Here is a 19,879-nt window from a genome sequence, read left to right on the forward strand (position 1 = left end):
CATTGTACCCCGAGCCCCGTAAGGAAAATATCAGTTGAGGGAGAACACATCCTCCAGTGTAATGTTGATTTAGTTTCCTCTCGCTCCCTGCATGAACTGTGTTTTCTCTGCTAATGTTGTGCAAACTGTTTTGTCTTTGCGTTGGCTGTGCGTTGCCATCGTCCTCAGCAGTGCATGCATGGGCACACTCATAGGGAGAAGGATCTGAATTAATAGGCTCTACTGTGTACGGCCAGCCGGCATGGAGAAAGGGGCGCGTGTTTGCTTAGGACTGGGGTGGCAAAGTAAAGCATTCAGCCCATGGCCAGCGCAAAAAAGGAGCTTTTTGTTTTTGGGGTGGGGGAGAATCCAAGCATTCCCCAACAGAACACAATGAATGAGCTATTTTGTTCTGCACAGTTTTTTTTTTATAGAAACAGAACTGTATAATTTTGTTTCTCCATAACTCAGTTCTCTAAAATACCTTATTTTCTCTTTTTTAATTTCCCTAATTTCTTTGACATATCTAGAATTTAATTCAATCTGAAAATATATATGTTTTAGACTGTCATTTAACCTCTCCTGTTTGATCTTTTGATCAGCTTTAGGAGATGATATTTGAGATATTGATTATATTTGAGTCTCAATGCACTTGTTTCTCCAATAAAGTTGCCCCTCCCGACAGGCCTGCTCTCTGCTGAACAGAAGAACGGGCTCTGTTGTTATGTGTGGCCCCAGCAGCTGGGGGGTAGTCAGAGTCTCAATCTATGAGGACGGGACAGAGGGGTGTGGACGATACCATTACACAGAGCAGGGGTGGTCTTCTGTGTCACAGAAGGACAAAATAATGTTTCTAAAGTGCAAAAGAGGTTTTTTTCCATTTAATTTGAATTTCAAATCTGATTAATTAATCTGAATAAAGAACCACATTGAAATATAACGAAGGCAATGCCAAATCTAAAGGAAATACATGTATATATATTTTCACAATTATTTGATACAACTCAAAATACTAAAAAGTAGACCGACAGAGAATTTATGTTTCTCTGCTTGCTCAAAAGTGTTGACATGTGATTTTTCAGACCTTAAATACCACATTATTTCCTAAGCCTGACATACTTAAATCCATCTTTTTCTGCTCCCCCTTCCCTGTTCACATCGCATGGTTGTAGCTGGCTAGCCCGTGTCAAATGTTCTTTCGTATCTCACACTCCCCCCCTGCAATAAGGGTCCTAGGCGTTTCACTTATTGCCATTACCATACAGCGAGGATGTATATTCAGGGTAATGATGCCGGCCCCAAACCACTTGTATGTTTGTTTATGTCTGTTCTCTTCTTTCTTGTCATTTCACATGCTGTTTGAGTGAGTCCCTGTGGATTTGACCAGTTTCTGAGAACCTTAATTTTACGGCAAGACCTTGAAAAAAGAAATAAATCCTTCTTACCTCCATGTACCCTGAACCCCCAAATAGGCTGGTATTCTTAAGGAATATACCACTGAATTTCCTTTTGAAATCAATTTGTGTGTTAAGGATCTTATGCATAGTGTTGGTGCGTGCACACAATGATTTGACATAGTGTAATTTTGTTTGATTAAATCTAATATATAAAGGTGTGCTTTTGGTTTACTATTGAACGACGAATGAAAATAAATAAAGACTGTGATGTGAAAAACAAATTCCTCCATTAACATGCCATTAAAAAGAAGCCTAACTAAGACTTAACTTTGATATTTATTTCTTATACAACTCTTATACAAGTTTTATTTTAGACGGATATATTTAATTTAAAGAATTAGAATAATCTTTTATAGGTACATAATTTATACTTAACCTACAAAAACCAAATTTCATGAAATGCATTTTTGCATCTTCATCTTACTTTTTGTATCAATGCATAATTTAAATGTTCTTGCACAAGCACAGAGTTGTTATCTTTTATAACTATATTTTCGACTGCCTTTTTACCATTTTGCGTCATACTAGAAGTCAAGCTCTTATTATTCTTCCAACAACATGAAATGCTGACACTACATGAAATAAAAGCAGTGAGCAGAAACCCTGTTAATAGTAGTCAGTGTATTAAGTAAATAGTAGCACGCAGCTTCATCAAGAAAGAGCGATAAGATGGAGGAAAGCTGGAGTGGAAGGATTTGGGGTGGGGTGTGTAAGGAGGGTCAGAGGGTTGGACTACCGTGCTTTCAAGCTCCCATCGACTTAATATAGACATATTGAAATGGCTGTTTTCCAAGAAGGCTTGTTTTACTGTGTAAGGAATTAGTGGAACAAGAAGTAATCTATTGGTTATTCCCTCTGGATGGTCTGACCTCACTCAAGTGTCTGGATTTGCTGTACTTTATCCTGAACAACACTCAGTGTAACACATACAGAGGCATGACTGATGTGCAGTGTTACGCTCAAACCTGAGCAAACAGTGCCTGCAGTCAGACTTAGAGCTGTAACCCAACAATTCACAGGAAATATTATGGAGCTTCTTTTTTGTTTTACTCGTGCTTTGACACTGTTAGCTTTAGCTGTCTATTTGACTTTTGCAGGGAAGGGTGCTGTCCAACGATTTCAGGAAGGAAGTGAGGAGAAAGGTTAGAGATCTAACTGGGACAAGGGCCCTTTGTTAGTGGCCTGAACCTCTCCAGTGTATCAGCCCTCCCCATTTCAGTATGCCTATTTTCAGAGTAGACAAGCAAGAATAATGTGCTTCGTTCTAGTGGGTGGTAAAATGAAGACCTGTAGTCTCGAGCATCAAAGTCTGCTTCAAATCTATTGATCTATTTGTCTGATTACCATTAGCTACAGACAAATCCAAACACCATCTCATCTCTGTGCGATCAATGTGTGTGTCTGCGATGTAACTGTGCGGTTGTATAACTGGCAAATAAGTGACCTGTAGTAAAGGACTAATATGTGCTTAAAAAACGTTGATTGTTTCATGGGGGAAAAAAACCTGAAGCAACACAGAGGATTCAGCAGCCCAGAAGTGCTTCCACTGAGTGATTTTCCTCCTGGTCAGGCTCCAGTACAGTGTACACCCAGTGGGCTGTGTACACAGTGGCGGGTGTTAAACATATCCTGCTGTCTAGTGTCAGTTTTACTGTGTGTGCTGCTGTTGGGATGTAGCCAGACTTGCCAGCTTCCTAAAGATCACTTTCCCTTTAAATGGATCACAAAAGGTGATTTCTACTCGCAGCTCAGCGAAGAGCAGGGGGGAACAAAGTGTGAACTATCAGTTCTCACAGCAACAGCTGGAGTCTAACCTCCCTGGGTGAAATTAAAGATCCCCTCCTATAGAAAATGTGAAAGAGAAGGTTAGCGACGGAGCTGAAGAACTGACAGATACTAAAGTGTGGAAGTAATTTTATTAAAATGAGATGTCAGTGAAACGTGAGTCCTCTTCTAAATGATTACTGGTGATTATGATATTTTCCTAATAGGTAAAGTCACCTATTATAATCTTTCTCCAGAATTAAGAAAAATACCTAAAATCCTTTTTTATAATTTTTACTTTTTACAAGTCTACTCGTGGCAAATTAGTGCAGATTATATCCAAGATAAGCAGATGTGTGTGAGAGGTGTGTTAAAAGGTGTCAAGTAGCAATTAATGAGGATGTTAGTCCCAGGATCTCACAGGTCCTTTCAAACTAATAACCATGAAACACAGTGTGAACGAGGTAGGTGTTTGTCTTTTTTTGCCCCTTTTGTCTTTTAATCTTGTTAATACTGACTGACTCGGCAGTAAAAACAAAAACTAGCCCAGTTTCCTTCACATAGCGCATTGTGGTGCATTGGGAGCAAAAAACGGTGTGGATCAGTGCATGGAGGTGCAAGGGGGTTCAGAAGGAAACCCAGCAGGGGGGCTTCATCCCTCCTGGGTGCTCTGTAGAGGCTATAACAGACAGTGAGGAACATGGGTGTTGACATGGGCCCAAGTCAGTGCTGTAATGCGCTGTACATCTCCATTAGCACTGAGCGTTTTGGAGCTGCTACTGTAGCTTTTGTGTTGTAGGTGAATGTTTGTTTCGATAAAGAAAAACACCACTAAAACATTTTTTATCCACACAAGTACGTTTACGTTATAGCATAACTGAGCTTAATAAAAGTCCATTTGATACAAGCACAAATATAAAATGTTTTTTATATTTGTTTTTTGACAGCTTATATTTATTTCACCAGAAAAGTGATGACAAAATTAATTGTGTATTAGCAAAATTGCATTAATCGGTTAATGCAGTTTTACTCTGGTGAACTCGAGAGTGTATCATATTGTGCGTGTGTATTGCACACAGAAGTGCTACAAGAAATAAAGGGAGCTCTTTCAAGTCAACCCTGTCTTTTACACTTTGTGTATTTGCATCACAGATGAGCCAGTCTCACCCCGGGATGGGCTTCAGTTGAACAGTCAGCTGAGCTACTCTAAGTGCTTTCTTGTTTAACTTGGGTGATTTGTACAACACACACTCAATAACGTTATAATTTTGTCAAAAGTAACTTGTCAAATATTAAAATAAAAGTGGGACTAAACAGAATAAAGAAAATAATTGTATAAATACGTTGTCTGTAATGTCTCTAAGGAGAAGCAGATAAACCAATAACTCTGACACTATTTGTATCTATATGCTATCCTACACGCATTAGAACTGCAAGTTGGTTCTATTTATCAAACGCCAGTGTCTCGTTGAGAGGGAAACAGATTGCGTGCTGGCCTGAAACAGACTTCATCAGGTCATCTGAATTGATGATACATGTTGCAAGGCGGCTGAGTTCCCCCAGAAACCTCTGCTGGAGTGCTTGCTGGCAGAGACGGGGGCCTCCGCCAAGTCTGCCTGACTGATCACTACAGATGCTCCTCTTCAAGTATTCCGAGTCAGATCCTTAGTGCTGGGTCTTGAGGGACAAACAATAGCACCTGTTCCTCATAAGATAGCCGATTCATGTATCTTTAATGAAGCCTGGGGGCAGATGGTGTGAAATGACATTATCCAGTACTTAGCAGTGCTAAGACAAAGGAAGAGCAGTTCCAGCACAACAATGCGGCTGTATTTACGAGGAGAAGGGAGGACGCTGCCCAAGTGCCCCGCTCACATCTGTTCCACTTCATTCTCAGACTCCTCAAGATCATCTTGGCAATAGAAATATCCCGGGCACTCAGCCCATACATAGATGAACTTGAGGGTAACTCTTAAAGGGGGGATGGGTTTGTAGTACAGCGGGAGAGTGGAAGCTACATAGGAGCATAATTTATTTCTGTCTGTTTTCTAGAATATATTTCTTTATTTTATTCTTCAACTTTACTTTAACAGTCAAATAAAAAAAAGCACTTGTGAAAATGTTATAATCTGCTCAGCAACTTGCCAGCTGTTAATTGACAGCTCAACTAACCTCCACTATTTGTTACCACCTTGAAGCTCCTTAGAATTTGATTTGCCTTTCTCTGACATTAGTTGCCGTAAATTAAACTTTAATGCATGGAGCTCATTACTGCAAATCACAGCTATTCAAACTCAATGCATTTATTTCCCCTTCATTGCACATTCACACTGTCTTGCCTCGATGAATCTTGTATATTCTGCTCCATATTTTAAAAATAATAATAGTAATAAAAGCTGATATCCCAGATGAAATGACATAATTTACATTTAGTGCTGAGGAGATACATCCAAGTATGACTTTTGCTGGCTGTCTCTCGGTACATATACTGTGTATAATATCTATTTTAATATATAATATAATATATATATTTCTATTAAATTAGTCAATGCTGTCATATTTGTCTACTAAGATTTGAAAAAGTATAAGGATCAGATTGTTTGCTGGTATGAATTGAAAATAAAAAAAGGTTATTTGCGTATTGAACATTTCAACAATACACTGTAAGATGGTACGTACAGTCTCAGAAAGTTGTTTTCACTAAGAAGAGTGTTTGAAAAACATTTTAGTCAATATCCTTGTTTGGAAAATTGAATTGTAAGTTACTTTTAATGTACTAACAAGGCATGTTAGTTAATTCATGAAAGTGTATGAAGTACCGTGCAACACACTTGTAACATACTTGGAAGTATGTGGACTTGAGGGAGCCCTTTTCTGCCCTGTGACTATGGCACATTCAGCAACAAACTGCATCTGGTTTTACAGTCCAAACACACAGACAGAGCAAGGCTGTGTTCCCCAGTGTCCCCCCGCCTGTCACTAGCCCTACCTCATGTTGTGACATTAATTATTGTGTTTTTCCATATGTTCCATACATGCAAGGCCAAGATTAATCTTTCATCCATTCAGCGTGGAAAGTTGGAACACAAATCCCTATAAAGCAATGTTTTATTTAAGGTCATTTGTCGCAGGCTACTTGGCCATTTATTTTTATTCACTAACAGCACATTTTACAGAACTACTTTTGGAAGAATTACATACTTTTCTATTCTTCTATAATGCACTTTCTGCACTTGCACTTGTGTAAAAGCTCAGTAGGCATAAAACAGTTCTATTTATTTAGTTTTCAGTCTAGCTCTGCACCTCTGGACAGATCAATAAAGTAGTTTTAAATAGGTTCAGCTTGCTAGCTGTGAGAGAAACTGGGTGCGACTACACCGGTAGAGGGTCTACAGGGGGAGCAACACGGTCTGAAAAAGTGGATATCATAGCAGACCTCAGCCAGAACACGGGGGGAAACCGTTTGCTCAGAGCAGGTTGATTTCATGCCCCAATGCAGCGGCAGTAATTGCACCCAGACGCGTTTTATTGCGAGTTGATTTTAAGGGGGGATGAATGGAGAAACATTCTGTAAAGTGTTTATTTTGGGGGATGACCTTTATTAACCCATTTTCCAGGCAGGTTCCCCTGAGGTGGCCTGGCTCAGTGCTAGATTAACCCTCGCAGGCCCATGGTAGCCGGGCTGCTCCCCATCATAGTGTTTCAGGAAGCAGAGAATGACAGTAAGATTGGCCCTTGCAACATGTGTGCAAAACCCCCACAATCCACTTTTGAGACACAAGCTACTCACCCACCCTTGACATACACGTGCAGGGAGTTTTGTTTGATATTCCCAGTAGGCAAGTCAGCAACAGACTGGATGGTGAAGGTTAATATGTGAGTTGAAGAGACAGTCAGAGAATGACATTAAAATGAAATACAGCAAGCGGCAAGCCCTTTTCAACTGCCTGCTATTTTTCCTCTGATGAAAACAGTAGTAGTAAATTACCGGATTGTCTTCAGGCTTTTATCATCTATTCTAAATAAATGCTCGTCCAAGATTATGTGAGCAGTTGATCTTCCCTTGGGGTGAGGGTCTCCAAAGTGATACATTCAACAATCCTCCTGCTAACATGTATCTATTGCAAGAGCAAGGGTGTAGTGAATGCCTATTTTAACATGTACAATGCTTCTCTCTACAAGTGTAACAGACCTACTGAGCCTCTTTGCCCTCTGTCCTGCATGTCGCTTCATCTAAGTCATGCTGTAACAATGTGCTTATGCAGGCGCCTTTGATGTACCGAGGTGAAATTGTGGTTTGGATTAAGAGCAGGCGTAGCTCGGCCAGGTATTGTATGAGCACACGAGGGCAGTCAGTGCCGCGGAGCCCCCTGTCAGCACGCGTTAGCGAGAGCTGTGATCTGGTCTACCCCTGAGTGGGCTCTGTGTTTCTGCCTATGCTTAGGCCTCTCTCTGATCTCTGCTCCCTATCTGTTCAGCAGGTCCAGGGTCACATGCCTCCGCTCATGATCCCCATTTTTCCACACGACCAGCGCACTCTGGCAGCAGCAGCCGCCGCCCAGCAAGGATTTCTCTTCCCTCAAGGAATGTCTTATAAGCCAGGTATGCTTGCAACAAATTCTCTCTGTGTTGTGTCTTTTCCCTTATACGTTTATTCATAATTATGATATTTATTTTATATTGTATTCTTAAATTATGAAGTCACACTTGAGGCCCTAGGCAATCCCTGTTCTGTCTGAACTTGGGCATGAGACCAAGGCCTGGGAATGTTCTAGTCCATGTGGAACAATAGACATGGGCAGAGAAAGAGAAGAATGTCAACATGTCTTCAACATGAAAGTATTGTGAAGTGGACTGCTAGCTGTAATTGTTTTCCAAGTATCCCTTAGAGAACCAATAACTCAGGAGATAAAGCCTGAATGTAAAGTGTTGTTATATGCATAAAAAGCAACCATCTTAAACGTTTCTAACTAATAGTAAGACATTTAGAAGGTTAAGGATAGCTTTGGTTTGATTTAAGGAACAGGTTTTTCTGTATGAATGTCTAACTGTTTTCCTTGCATGTAACAGCATGCCTCTTTCTTTCCCTTTGTCTTTTGAGTTAAGTAAAAGATATGCCTTCCACAGTATTCAAAACAAATAAAAAAAGGTTTTATGAGAAAGGTTGACTGATGCCATGCCAAAGCAGCAAGTGTGTACACCCTTATATCCTTGTGATAAGTAAAACAAAAATAATCTATGGTCTAAATTGCTTCAAAGTCTTAGTGTTTAACCTCTCATGGCTTACTCGGTTCCAGAATCTACTCTATTAGTTATTTAATCATATCAATCAAACTGAATTTGTTTAAAAAATATATAAATCACTCCAGGGCATGCAAATAAAAGGAGACAGTGTTATGTTGATGACGCATCAATTTAAAAGAGAACAGGATTTATGAGGGAGCTTGAAAAAAGAAAGTCCTCTTGCCTGTTATAAAGCAGCACCAGAACAAGGAACAGCACTGAAAATGGAAAAAGAAACACTTGGAAGTCAGCATGTTCGCAGCAGAACATTAAAAGGTGTGGTAGTGCAGTTAATGAATTAACTATAAAACCACAGGATGAAAAAAAAAAAGTCAGCTATTTTGGAACTATGGAGCCATGACAGCTTAAACAAAGTGCCTGAGGGGGAGTCTTTTGCCATGGTGCTTTCTGCAATAGGTTTGACACGGAAAATGTTTTAGTTCAAATAACAGGAGCTATTATGGAATCATGGTCAGGGGTCGTCATGTGTGTAGTTCCTGCATAATTCATGAGTTCACGAAGGCAAAGCAAAGGTGGTCTGAGAATGACTCGTGTAGTCAGGAGAGGTATTTCAAAACATCTATTATTCCTCATCCAACACAATATACACAATATATCCAGAGAGCACAATGTTATCACCACCACCTGCAGAGTATACAGGATGCTGCCGTGTCCTTTCCCCATGAAGTGAGTGGCCAAGCATTCACTTCCAAGACTAAGGCACACTAATCTGATGTTATCATTATGAGAAAGCTCCCAGGGACCACTGCTTATGACCCCCAGCCCTGTGGTGCTCACATGGCAACCAAGTCATTTTAGCACCATAGTGATAGGTCATCACCTCATGTACTGGCTGTGCTCAATGGCCTGGTGGTGCATGGTAGACAAGCACAGTCGCAGAAATATCAACTAATCTTTTAAACAAATAGACTTTCCTGTCTGTTCGCACTGTTTACACAGAGATGGCAGCATTCAGTCTGATGTGCCTCTAATGGACCTGCAGAATGACCCCATCGTTTTGAGGTTCCTCTGCCAGTCTTCTCATAGACAGCCTGCTGACAGTTAACTGTTTCCACATTTCATTTTAAATATTTTATTTTTTGACCACATTTGTATATAAGATATCTTAACATAATGTAACTTAAAAAAAACAGAATCATCATCAGTTCAACTTGAAATCGTACCAATATCAGATTAATTATCTATATTCTTATTTTCCTGTTAGCCGGTAATAAGGTAGAATTTAGAAAAGAAGATCAAGTTTGAGGGTTGTCGCCATGTACTTCATTCATCATCATTTGATCTGTTCTAGGAAAGGTCTCAACTACATCTGTCATCCCTCGGCAGATCTATGACTTATATTTCATGGCACCACATGAGCAGGGAAATATAGTCTGTCGTGACCATGGCGTCACCTGCATTGCCCCCAGCCCCACCCCCACTCTTAGCATTCAGAGTCCAGGCTCTGGGCATGGGACCAGCCATGGCCAGTTAAATAAAAAACACAGTTTTAAAAGCAATGCCCTTTCACCAGTGACGTTAACCTGGCATAGCGCCCATTCGGATGGAGACTGGTGCCTCGACTGTGTACAGCCTAGACCCATACGTTGGAGCCCGAGACCCCCCGGCGGTGGTGGTGTGCTCACTTAGCACATGACCCTCCCCAGGTTTCACATGACATCTAAAGACATCCAGCCATTTGTTATTTGCAAAGCCTGCGTCACAGACAGCATAGAGAGAGGGAGACAGACAGAAAGCGATACCAAAAAAGAGGTGTAGAAATAACCACAGTGCGCTCCTTCACATCCAACCCAGCACTATTTGAAACCACTTCTGCTGTGTGATTTTTATTTGCTACTAAATGGGGATTGAATTTCCATGGCTTGTATCACATTGTGCTGTGCTGTACAAGATTGCAAAGTGAGGCGAGCGGGCGAGGGCAAAGTGAAAGAGAAGGTATATACATTTACCTTGTCTGTGGCTTAATGGCTCCATATGTTTGTGAGAAGAAGTGACAGGCAGAAGTGGGGTCTGAGCGAAGGCCAACTACCCCTCCCCACTCCCACTGTGCACCCCACCTCCCCTCCTCCAGACACATGCTTCAAACCAACCTCCCCCTATAAACGCTGAGCTGCACTGTCTCACTGGGGCTGTTCAGTCCGTCTAAACACACTATGTCGAGTGTGTAAAAGCGTCTGGTACCCCAATGGATATCACTCATACAGCAGCCGTTCTTATATCCATGTCTGACAAACATGTTTGCAGGTTTTGTTTAACCCTGTTATTGTGACTACACACTTGTTCTAACCAGTTCTCATACAAGTGCTTTCCCTTTGCTGCCAAAGCTAACACTCAGAAACAAACAATGTAGTGTTGAACAATAGCCAGACAAGTCTACAGCTGTACGAACTGCCTGAAAGAACATGCTGGTCCTTTTACATAATCGCTAATTTAACACCACGGGACATATTTAACATTTATTATGAACACAGACACATGCACTCATAAAACTAAAAAGAACACCTAACTTGTTAAACTATGCAGTAGTTATTTTCTGGATAGATTTTGTGCAGGTGTAGGAAGGAGGGAATGGTGTGGAACGTTCCTAAGTAATCTTGCTCCAGTCAAACTAGCTTACCCTTTTGTTAATGCAGATGTTTGGGCTTGAAGCCGAGGGCTCGTTGCAATGTGCCACATTGCTGTGGCAAAGTGAAGGGCCCAGGATCCGTGTTGGCACTTGCCTGGTAGCTGTGGGCCGGCTCATTGTCTGAACCTGTAAGCATTGTTGTCTTTCTCTCTCCCTCTCTGACAGGTGATAACTACCCGGTGCAGTTCATTCCATCCACAATGGCAGCTGCAGCCGCGTCAGGACTCAGCCCCCTCCAGCTTCAGGTATGTACAGTACTATGACAAAGAATGCTAGGGACGCCCGCCAAGCCCAGGGTATAAAGGATGGCTAAGCAGCTGTACGCTAAGTAATGAGCTGCACACTAAATAATCCTCGAGGCCCCCAGCTCACACACGCTTATCACCTTACATATGTAATTTATCCTGTTTTATAGAAGATTTATCCCACTAGCTCTGCCAGACAGAGGAGTTAGGCAGATAATAGTTATTAGAGGGAATGAGAATCACTTTGGTTGCCTTAATCGCCTGCCAGTAAATTCATCAGGAGACAATTGACTGTGTAAGCAAAGAATCTCCTTTTAATTTTTTTTAATTTAGGATTTTTCTTCATCCCCGAGACACGATAAATAAGAAGGAAGAAAAGACAAAAAATATGGGTAACCTAAATATGTTCTCATGATACGTTACAAAAAGTGAGGCTGTGTAGGGGTTCTCAGACACATAACATGTTGGGATAGGCTCCAAGCCCTACAGGCTCCTCCAGGACTTTTCTCACACATCAATTAACAAAAGATGAACCCAGGTCAGGGCTTACCTGAGGCTATAATGTTTATTACAGATAATTGTCTCCGTTCTGCCCTTCACATTTCAAATATCATAAATACTACTGTTACAAGGGCTTCTCTTAGCCTGGTGCATAACCCTTGCTAACCTTTGACTAAGTCATAATCATCATAAAAGTACTGTAGCAACAGGAAGCTGGATTATGCAGCAACACTGCTGCTTGTTGCTTCTCTTAATTAGCAGTTTACATTGCAATTCTCATTAAAGTAGACCTTAAATCTATTTGGAATCATAAATAAGTTCTTTGGAAACAAAAGATTAAAAAGCATCTCTCCTGACATGTGGTTAAGTGGCCGATGCTGCTTTTTCAACATGGGGGAAAAGTTATTGAAAGCTGCAACATGTGATGCTCAACATCAGATATAAAGATGTCAAGATTAAACAAGAAAGTTCAAGACTGAGGGTGAAACGTGTTGCACACTGATATATGTGGCATTTGTCCTTCTGAGCCTACCACTGTCAGTGTTAACGAGCCTTGGCAAGTTGGAACAATGCTCGCAGCTGGCTCTGAAGAGCTGTGCGTCATTATGCAGCCATGAGAGGAGTGATTAGAAACATGCAAGGTGTTAAGTATGTATGCTCATGTTAAAATGTGTGTCCTGTAAGAGCAAAAGGTGAAGGGAGTGTATGTGAATATTTTCTGGGGTGTATATGTGTCGCTTAGTTTGTGTATCATGGAGATGTCTGTTGGAAAGGAGCGGTAGTTCAGACAGGCATGCAGAGTCTATTTATATTTGTGTATGAGGTCAGATGAGACAGTCATATATCTGAAGGTTGGGGTGAGGAGGGGAGACGGGTCTAGAGTGATTCATTCTGATTATGTATCTAACCCTGGGAATGGGCAAAAACAGTGCCTCCAAGACCATGACTTGGCTGACCTTTACAGAACACAGTAAACAAAAAGAGGTGCATTTTTCATTAATTGAAGTCTGTCAGCCTGTCACATATTCAGCCTGCTGGCTGCTATTTACCCTGCATAGAGACTCCCCTTAAAACAGCAAGGCAAGTCAAACATGCCCTTTTCTACATAGCTGGGATCAACAAACCATGTGACTGCCACCACTTCCTCTACAAAGCACTGGGAGCCTGCTCTGATTAAAAACATCATATCAAGCCAGACATGGAATTAAGTTAGAGGTGTCTCCTCCCCTTTAGAGCAATAATAGCACCAGTGCCCTCCTTCAAAATTAAACTATTGAAAGGTATACTCCAATATGTGTGTGAGAGAGAGATAAACAAGAGAGAGAGATAGGGTAAATCAATGCAAGGAAGCAGAAAAAAGGACTTCTTACAAAAAAAATCACATGATAAAACTTTGATTTTTGTAACTTTAAGTACCTGTGACTACTCTAGGGCTCCTGTAAAAGAAAACATTTGATGACTTTGAAATGAACACATTATGTCCATGTTATAATGATGCAACTTGTAATTTAATATGCACTCAATTTTTTTTAAATATTTCAGCGAACCACGCTTATGACTTACTATTGAGTTCATGCTACATGCAACATCAAGCATAATTCTCCCTTAACACCGTCCTGAACTTTTCTAGTTTTACTTCCAACCATATTCTTCACCACAGACACACACATAATCCGCCACACATATGGCTGGAAATGCTGCCCCCCCCCAATTAAAATATCTCTTCCTGTCAGCTGCGTGGCAAGGTATAATTTTCACCAATTTACTCAGTTTAGATTGTGCAATATATGAACCTTAAAAAATATCTCATTGGAAGAATTAATTCCCACAATGCTGGAGAGGTAATGTGATCAGCCATCCAGTCAGGGAGGCTAGCCGCTCCGTCAGTCTTAATGTTGGACACGTAGCCTCTTCACAATCTCCTCTGTCATAACAGTCTGGGATCCTCCCCCCCCCCCCCCCATCCCCACCCTTTCTCTCCTAAGAGAAGAAAACTCAACAAGGTAACAAAGGCTTAGAGCTGATAGATGTAAATGAATCTTGGAGGATGCGTTTGAGTGTTGGAGACTGTAATTTTCTTGTCAATACAAGGTGGTAGCATCACTCTGTCGGCTGGCAGACTGCAAGTGGCTGTCACTAGGCATTGCTGTACCATTGGGCAATTTCACTCAATGTTTTCCTGACAGATTGGCTCTCGTCCTCAACTCACAGGAGAGGAGGCGGGTAAACTATCCCAGCGCGACATGCCCCTCTTCATTAGTGCCCACACAGAGCTGGGATGAGCTGAGGACCAGCAGGAAACAATGGCTCCATCCCTGCCTATCCTTCCATGATTACAACTGACACCTCTCACCTAACAGAGGAAATTGTGCTCAGATTGTACCCCAATCTGTCCGGACACCCACTATATTCAATTGAGTGTAGACACAAGAAGCGCATTTCCCTAATTCTACAAAAGATGTTTCTATTTGGGATGGCACTTTATCGCTGTTTTCCTGTTAACAAACTGTATATATCGCTTGCCTTTTTACGGAGCCAGTAAACAGAAGGAGGACTTTGTGAGAAAGTCCTTGTTATTTTAATCATCGGAAGCAGAATTTGGGGTTCAAGCCATTTTAAGGAATGTATTATTGGATAAAACAGAACATCTGGGTTCCTCGTATACAGTATCACTGTTAGGACCAAATAAATAGAAAGCTTCTGCTTTCACTCAGTCAGAGCTCCTTTTTCTATCTCTTGCTGTCTCTGTCTCAATGTCTTGCTTTTCCCATTTCCCATCGACATTCTGAACCATTTATAAGTTTCTTAGTTTGTGTGTTTCTTTTTCGTTTGCTCATCCTGTCTGCGTGTTGCTTTTTCTTTCCTGAAGTGTCAAAGCCCATAACCTCTTTAGGCTTTACAGCACTGGAGGTCTAGCTGCTTGAGTTAAGACTTCGCAATTACCATCTGCCGTATTTGCCATGGCATCTCTCTAGGCCCATGATAAACCTGGTCCCAGCCTCGGCTCATGCTCCCACTGTAAAGATGAAAAGCAGTCTACATGCTCAGCGACCAGATTTCAAGCAGACACATCTGAAGGAGTACTCAGCCTGAGACGACTACAGTGATAAGAAAGAGTGTTACACAGTCAGGGACAAACAGGAAGAAAGTGGGAGAGCAGCAAACCGCACATTATCTTTTGTTTGGATGTAAATGCCTGTGTAGTACAGATGTGAAGAAACAGCTTCCATCATTAACAAGTGAAGCACTTTTGACTTTGAAAGAGAGAGAGGGGGAGAGGAGGAGGGGAGAAAGAGAGAACAGACATACTGTAGAGAGCAGCTGTTTCTGTGTTTATGAGCAGAGGAGCTCGGTCTTTGAAGGTAACCCAAAGCAGTGCAGCAATGCTAGCCGTGTGTGGAAGGCTGGCTAATAGGACGGCTATGTGAGCAGCTGGATGGAGGCAGTGGTGAACAGAGGGACAGATGGACAGATAGAGTGGATAATGCAGTGAGCTGCACTGAATGGGAGGGCTGGCTCTTGGGCCCCTGGGCCTGGAGAACATACACACAAACTAACAGAAGACGGGCTATATATTGTGTGTGTGTGTGAGATAGAGAGAAGGACTTCAACATATATACTGTTGATGTAAGATCGAGAAATAGAGAAAAGGCAAGCGGAGGGGTAAGGGCAGAGCAGGTTGGGCGCCAGCAGATGAGACAGATGTTAGGCCATACTGGAAAGCATCGGCACAGTGCACCAGGACGCCTTCCTCCACTCCTGACATCTGGGCCCAGCCTGGGTCAGCCTGCCCGGGCGCCCTGGGCAATGAGCCTGTACAAGCCTCGTGGCAAACGGGGCTGGCGCTGTGCTGCCTTTTAAATGGTGTGGTGCATTGAAGCAGTTAGTGCACTCATATCCAGCCCAGTGCTTTGCGCCCAGGCCAGGCAGAGGTGAATGAGACATTGACTGACGGACACACTCAGACACAAAGAGTAGGGCAGTATTCAGTCAACACTCACCTTATGTAAAATTCAGAGTTGGTTCATCGGTACTTTTCATGGAAATAGTTTTTTAAGGCAATTGGTTTCCTTTTTTTTTTAGAGGCTGCCTGTCTTAACTGCATATAGTTCTTCTGAGATGTCTTACATCATCAGCAGAGTGTGTAATCTCAGTTTAATGTCGCAGGCAGAAAAGTGAATATCTCCGTTTAACCTCTGCTTCCTCCAGAGGGCTTGTTTTTAATTAACAGAGGCTAACGGGCTGACCTTGGGCGTGCTGCACTCACTTTGAATCCATGCTTGCTGAGGTCTGCTTCGTCCACTGGGAAACAGGGAATGATGGGGTCAGAAGGAAGACCTTAGATTTTGTGTTTGTGCATCTCCTTATTTATGTGTGTAATAGTACTGTTTTTAGGAAACCTAAACCTTTCAAAACACAAAAAGTAACACATAGTGAATTGTAAAACTAGTTGTACACACACTTTTAATCATGGAAAGGTTTGTACTGCCTTTAAGCTAAGAGAAACCTTTTATAATAAGTGAATATTTCTTGTTTGCCAGATTTTTTAACATTAGTTTTTTTAATATTGCTTTTTGCCAATTCCTAATATAGTATAAGCTATACCTTAGGTTGCAGCTCTATGGCTTTACATTTTCAGGAGTGTTACATGTGTCTTGAAAGATGTATTTGGTTCCCTGATCAAATAGTGCAAAATAACTTCTGTTAACACTGTAAAGGGAAAAAAAGGAAACGGAAAAGTCCTATGCTCCAGTCAGGCTTTTGCCTACTCCTCCAACACCCCAGAGAAGGAGCCTCGACTTTCAGCTTGACCCTAAATAGCGTAAACCTTTTGCTGCCACCACCTGGCAAGTAGATACGAAGAAGGGGTTACTAGATATAAGAGATCCAATTGGGTGAAGCGGGCAGATGTCTTCTGCTTAGGGAGACCGGCCTTGGCAGGATGCATGATCCTCAGCCTTGACATTGACACCTTCCTTTACTTTGTAACGTTGTTGCTTCCAACTCACTTACGTAATGGGTGTCAAACAATCATTTTGTTATCCACTGTCAAGGTATTTTATATTATATATATATATATATATATATATATATATTACATACTGTAATGCTATAGGAAATACCTCCACACTCCACACATTGAACACTGAGGTAATTCACATAAGTCCTTGAGCAGTATATGGTGGGTTAAAACACTTTTCATCTGTCTTTCCCCCTGATTGTATTTATTGTTCTTTGGCTTTTTGAGGCAGAGTGTTTCTTTTTACAAGGATAACCATTGCTTCTCACCCCATGGCACTGACCTGCTAATCAGTGCTGAAAAGGGGCACCCTGACTGCGTCTAATTTGAGGCAAAGTCTAATTATGCTCTTTTTCCGGGACAATAAAGTTCTTCCCACTCAAGGTCAGGGGCATGCTCCTCGACAGGCCTGTTAGCAAACATCTGTCCAACAGACTCAGCTTCCGCTTCTTCACTGAGACTAGCCTGGAGTGACAGCCAGTGAATGGAGACTCCTCTGTCTCACTCCCTCTGTCACTCTCTCCCTTTCTCCTAAAACCAGCCCCCCCCACACACACACACAGAGTGCCTTCACCACTGACATTAACTAAGTCTAGCTCAGATGAGAAGAAAATAGAGTTTGGTCTGCTCCTGTGTCCATTTGGAGACAAAAGGCTGTTTGTGAAGGAGGTGGGGGCAGTGCTATCATTGTAGGAACATAATCAGTCTGTCATTTCCGCTGCCCATGTGCTGTTGTTATCCCCTGGTCCCAGAGAAGAATGGACCTTTTGTACTGCCACTTATGTGGCAGCGATAAAGTTTCTTACAGGAGCACATATGTGTTTATAACTGGAGATATGTGCAAAGACATAAAGTGCTTTGTTTGGCTTTAGTCCCCATCTACAGCGTCAAAGGTGAGGCCAGCTGGTCCAGGTCCCTTTTTCCCATCTACACAAATGCAGTCTTATGCACCCAGTGGAACCAGGAAATGAGACAGGTTGTGCTGATTGGCCAAAGGAATATAAATTAGATTCTACCTGACAGCACCATTTGACTGAATAAACCAACACACCATAAGGCTTACTTTGTGTGTAGAGAGCAGGCCAGTAGGGTGCTATCTGTCTGATGAGGTGAGGTTTAAGGCTACATGGAGTAACACTCTTTCTTAGACAGTAGCTCTATTTGACAGACCCCTGCTATTTGCAGCAGGAGACAAAAGCCAATTTCATCACTTACCTGGTGGCAAATCAATACAGGCCTGGAGCGGAAAGAAGTGTCAGCAGTAGGGGAGTACTGGGCTGTTGGAACAGAAATACAAGCACACAAATAATCATCAAATCAGTATTTTCTTTGTTTCGATTTTAATAATGTAAAAAACGGCACACAACTTAAGGTCAATACATAAACCTGTACATTTATTCAGGATAAAGTTTGAAATACTATGTCAACAATATAATTCAACAGACAATTTTCAGTCTGTGGCTCACCAAATTTTAAAAAAAAACTTCAAAACCCATTATATTAACCTCTTAAGTGGTGGAATTGTAAACATAGCTTCTTGAGTTCAACCCTGTACAGGCCTAACCGTTTTTTAGTGCTGCACCAGTCATTTTAACCACCCTCTTGTGTGGTAATGTCACCAACAGTTGGACATCTTACTGATTTAATGCCAAGGAAAATAACGGTGATTGCATCAGTGTTCTTTGTGCAGGTTTCTAAGCCTTAATAATTCTTGTCTTTACCATGTTCTGTGATGGCAGTCCAACCGAGCTTGGGTTTCAAACATTATGGGACTGTCTCACATGGCTGTGTGGAGATGAATCCCAGGCCAGAAACTTCAATGGGAAGCTGTGTAGACCTAGAGAAATTAGAGATCTTTGCTAACACACTTGCATCCACTCTGAAAACTTTTCTCTGTGATGAGTGGAAAATAGGGGCTCCAAGTATTTTGAATGAAAGCCATCTCTGTGTGGTTTTTTAAGACTGCTGTCTCTCTCTGGGTTCTGCCTTTGAAATACAGTTAAGACCTTTGATGGACGTTCTATGCCAGCCTCATGGAAAGAGAGGAAAAACGTAAAAGAGAGAAAGGGGGAGATATAAAGGCAGACACAGAAGTAGAGAGAGTCCAAGGGAGGAGAAAAAACAGAATATAAAACTTTGAATGTTTACTGGATTTGGATGCTAACTGGTTTCTCTACCTCCCAACAGCAACTGTATGCCGCGCAGCTTGCCAGCATGCAAGTCTCTCCCGGAGCCAAGTTGCCTCCACTACCCCAGTCCTTCAATGCGAGTGGGCCCATTTCTCCCTCTTCTCTGAAGAATGACAAGAGTTCCTCCAGCCCCATCACTCACATCAAGGTACAACCCTCAACATCCTTCAACCTGCCCACCCATCAGCGTAGGCCTTGAGTGGCACTTGACTGATCCTAGCCTAGTTGGGGTTCTCTGAATAAAAACACAGTTCACTACTTCAGAGTTGCAGCCGGCCGGTGCTGAGCCCAGCCTCTAACAGCCCATCAATCTGTGAGGCTTTAACAAGGCTCTCTCTCTAAACCAAAAGCCTGTGGACATAGTTGCTATGGCTATGACTGCTCAAAGCCAGTAATTTGTGGAACACATGGTTTCTACGTTTCTTTTCTGCATTTTTTTCAAACCAAAATGAAATAAAACTGGGCTATACTAATGCTTCCAAAAGTAAATCAAAGAGTAGAATAGACGTCTATGTTTGCCTTGTGAACAAACCAAATGCTGGATGTGTTTTCTGCTGCTGTATGGCACGGCTCCAATCAACCTCCATGCAGCATAAAGTGCCATGTACATCATTCCCACTCACTGAGGCGATAATCGGAAACATACGCCCATTTGGAGTAGTTTAGGGTAATAATATTACAATGGAGAAAGACTATTAATCATGTCTTGAAATGGTAGGAAAGCATTCTGGCTTTTTCTTCATACGTATGCACACACATCCTTCAGGTCTACTGCCTCTTGGGATTTCAATTGA

The 19,879-nt window shown here is 41.8% G+C and overlaps 1 protein-coding gene across 13 annotated transcripts in view; it reads left to right on the top strand.

Annotated features, from left to right (window-relative positions):
- sox6 (SRY-box transcription factor 6) overlaps positions 1-19,879 on the top strand; it is a 129,546-nt gene that overhangs the window by 83,889 nt on the left and 25,778 nt on the right. For 11 of the 13 annotated variants that reach the window (XM_034217729.1, XM_034217789.1, XM_034217744.1 and 8 more), the window contains 3 exons: positions 7,679-7,802; positions 11,296-11,375; positions 19,084-19,233. In XM_034217729.1, coding sequence (XP_034073620.1) covers positions 7,679-7,802; positions 11,296-11,375; positions 19,084-19,233 — 354 coding nt within the window. The remainder of the gene's footprint in view (positions 1-7,678; positions 7,803-11,295; positions 11,376-19,083; positions 19,234-19,879) is intronic. The other 2 variants (XM_034217760.1, XM_034217810.1) reach the window with 1 other exon arrangement.

The sequence above is a fragment of the Gymnodraco acuticeps genome, unplaced genomic scaffold (assembly GCF_902827175.1).
Source record: "Gymnodraco acuticeps unplaced genomic scaffold, fGymAcu1.1, whole genome shotgun sequence".
Classification (NCBI taxonomy): Eukaryota; Metazoa; Chordata; class Actinopteri; order Perciformes; family Bathydraconidae; genus Gymnodraco; species Gymnodraco acuticeps.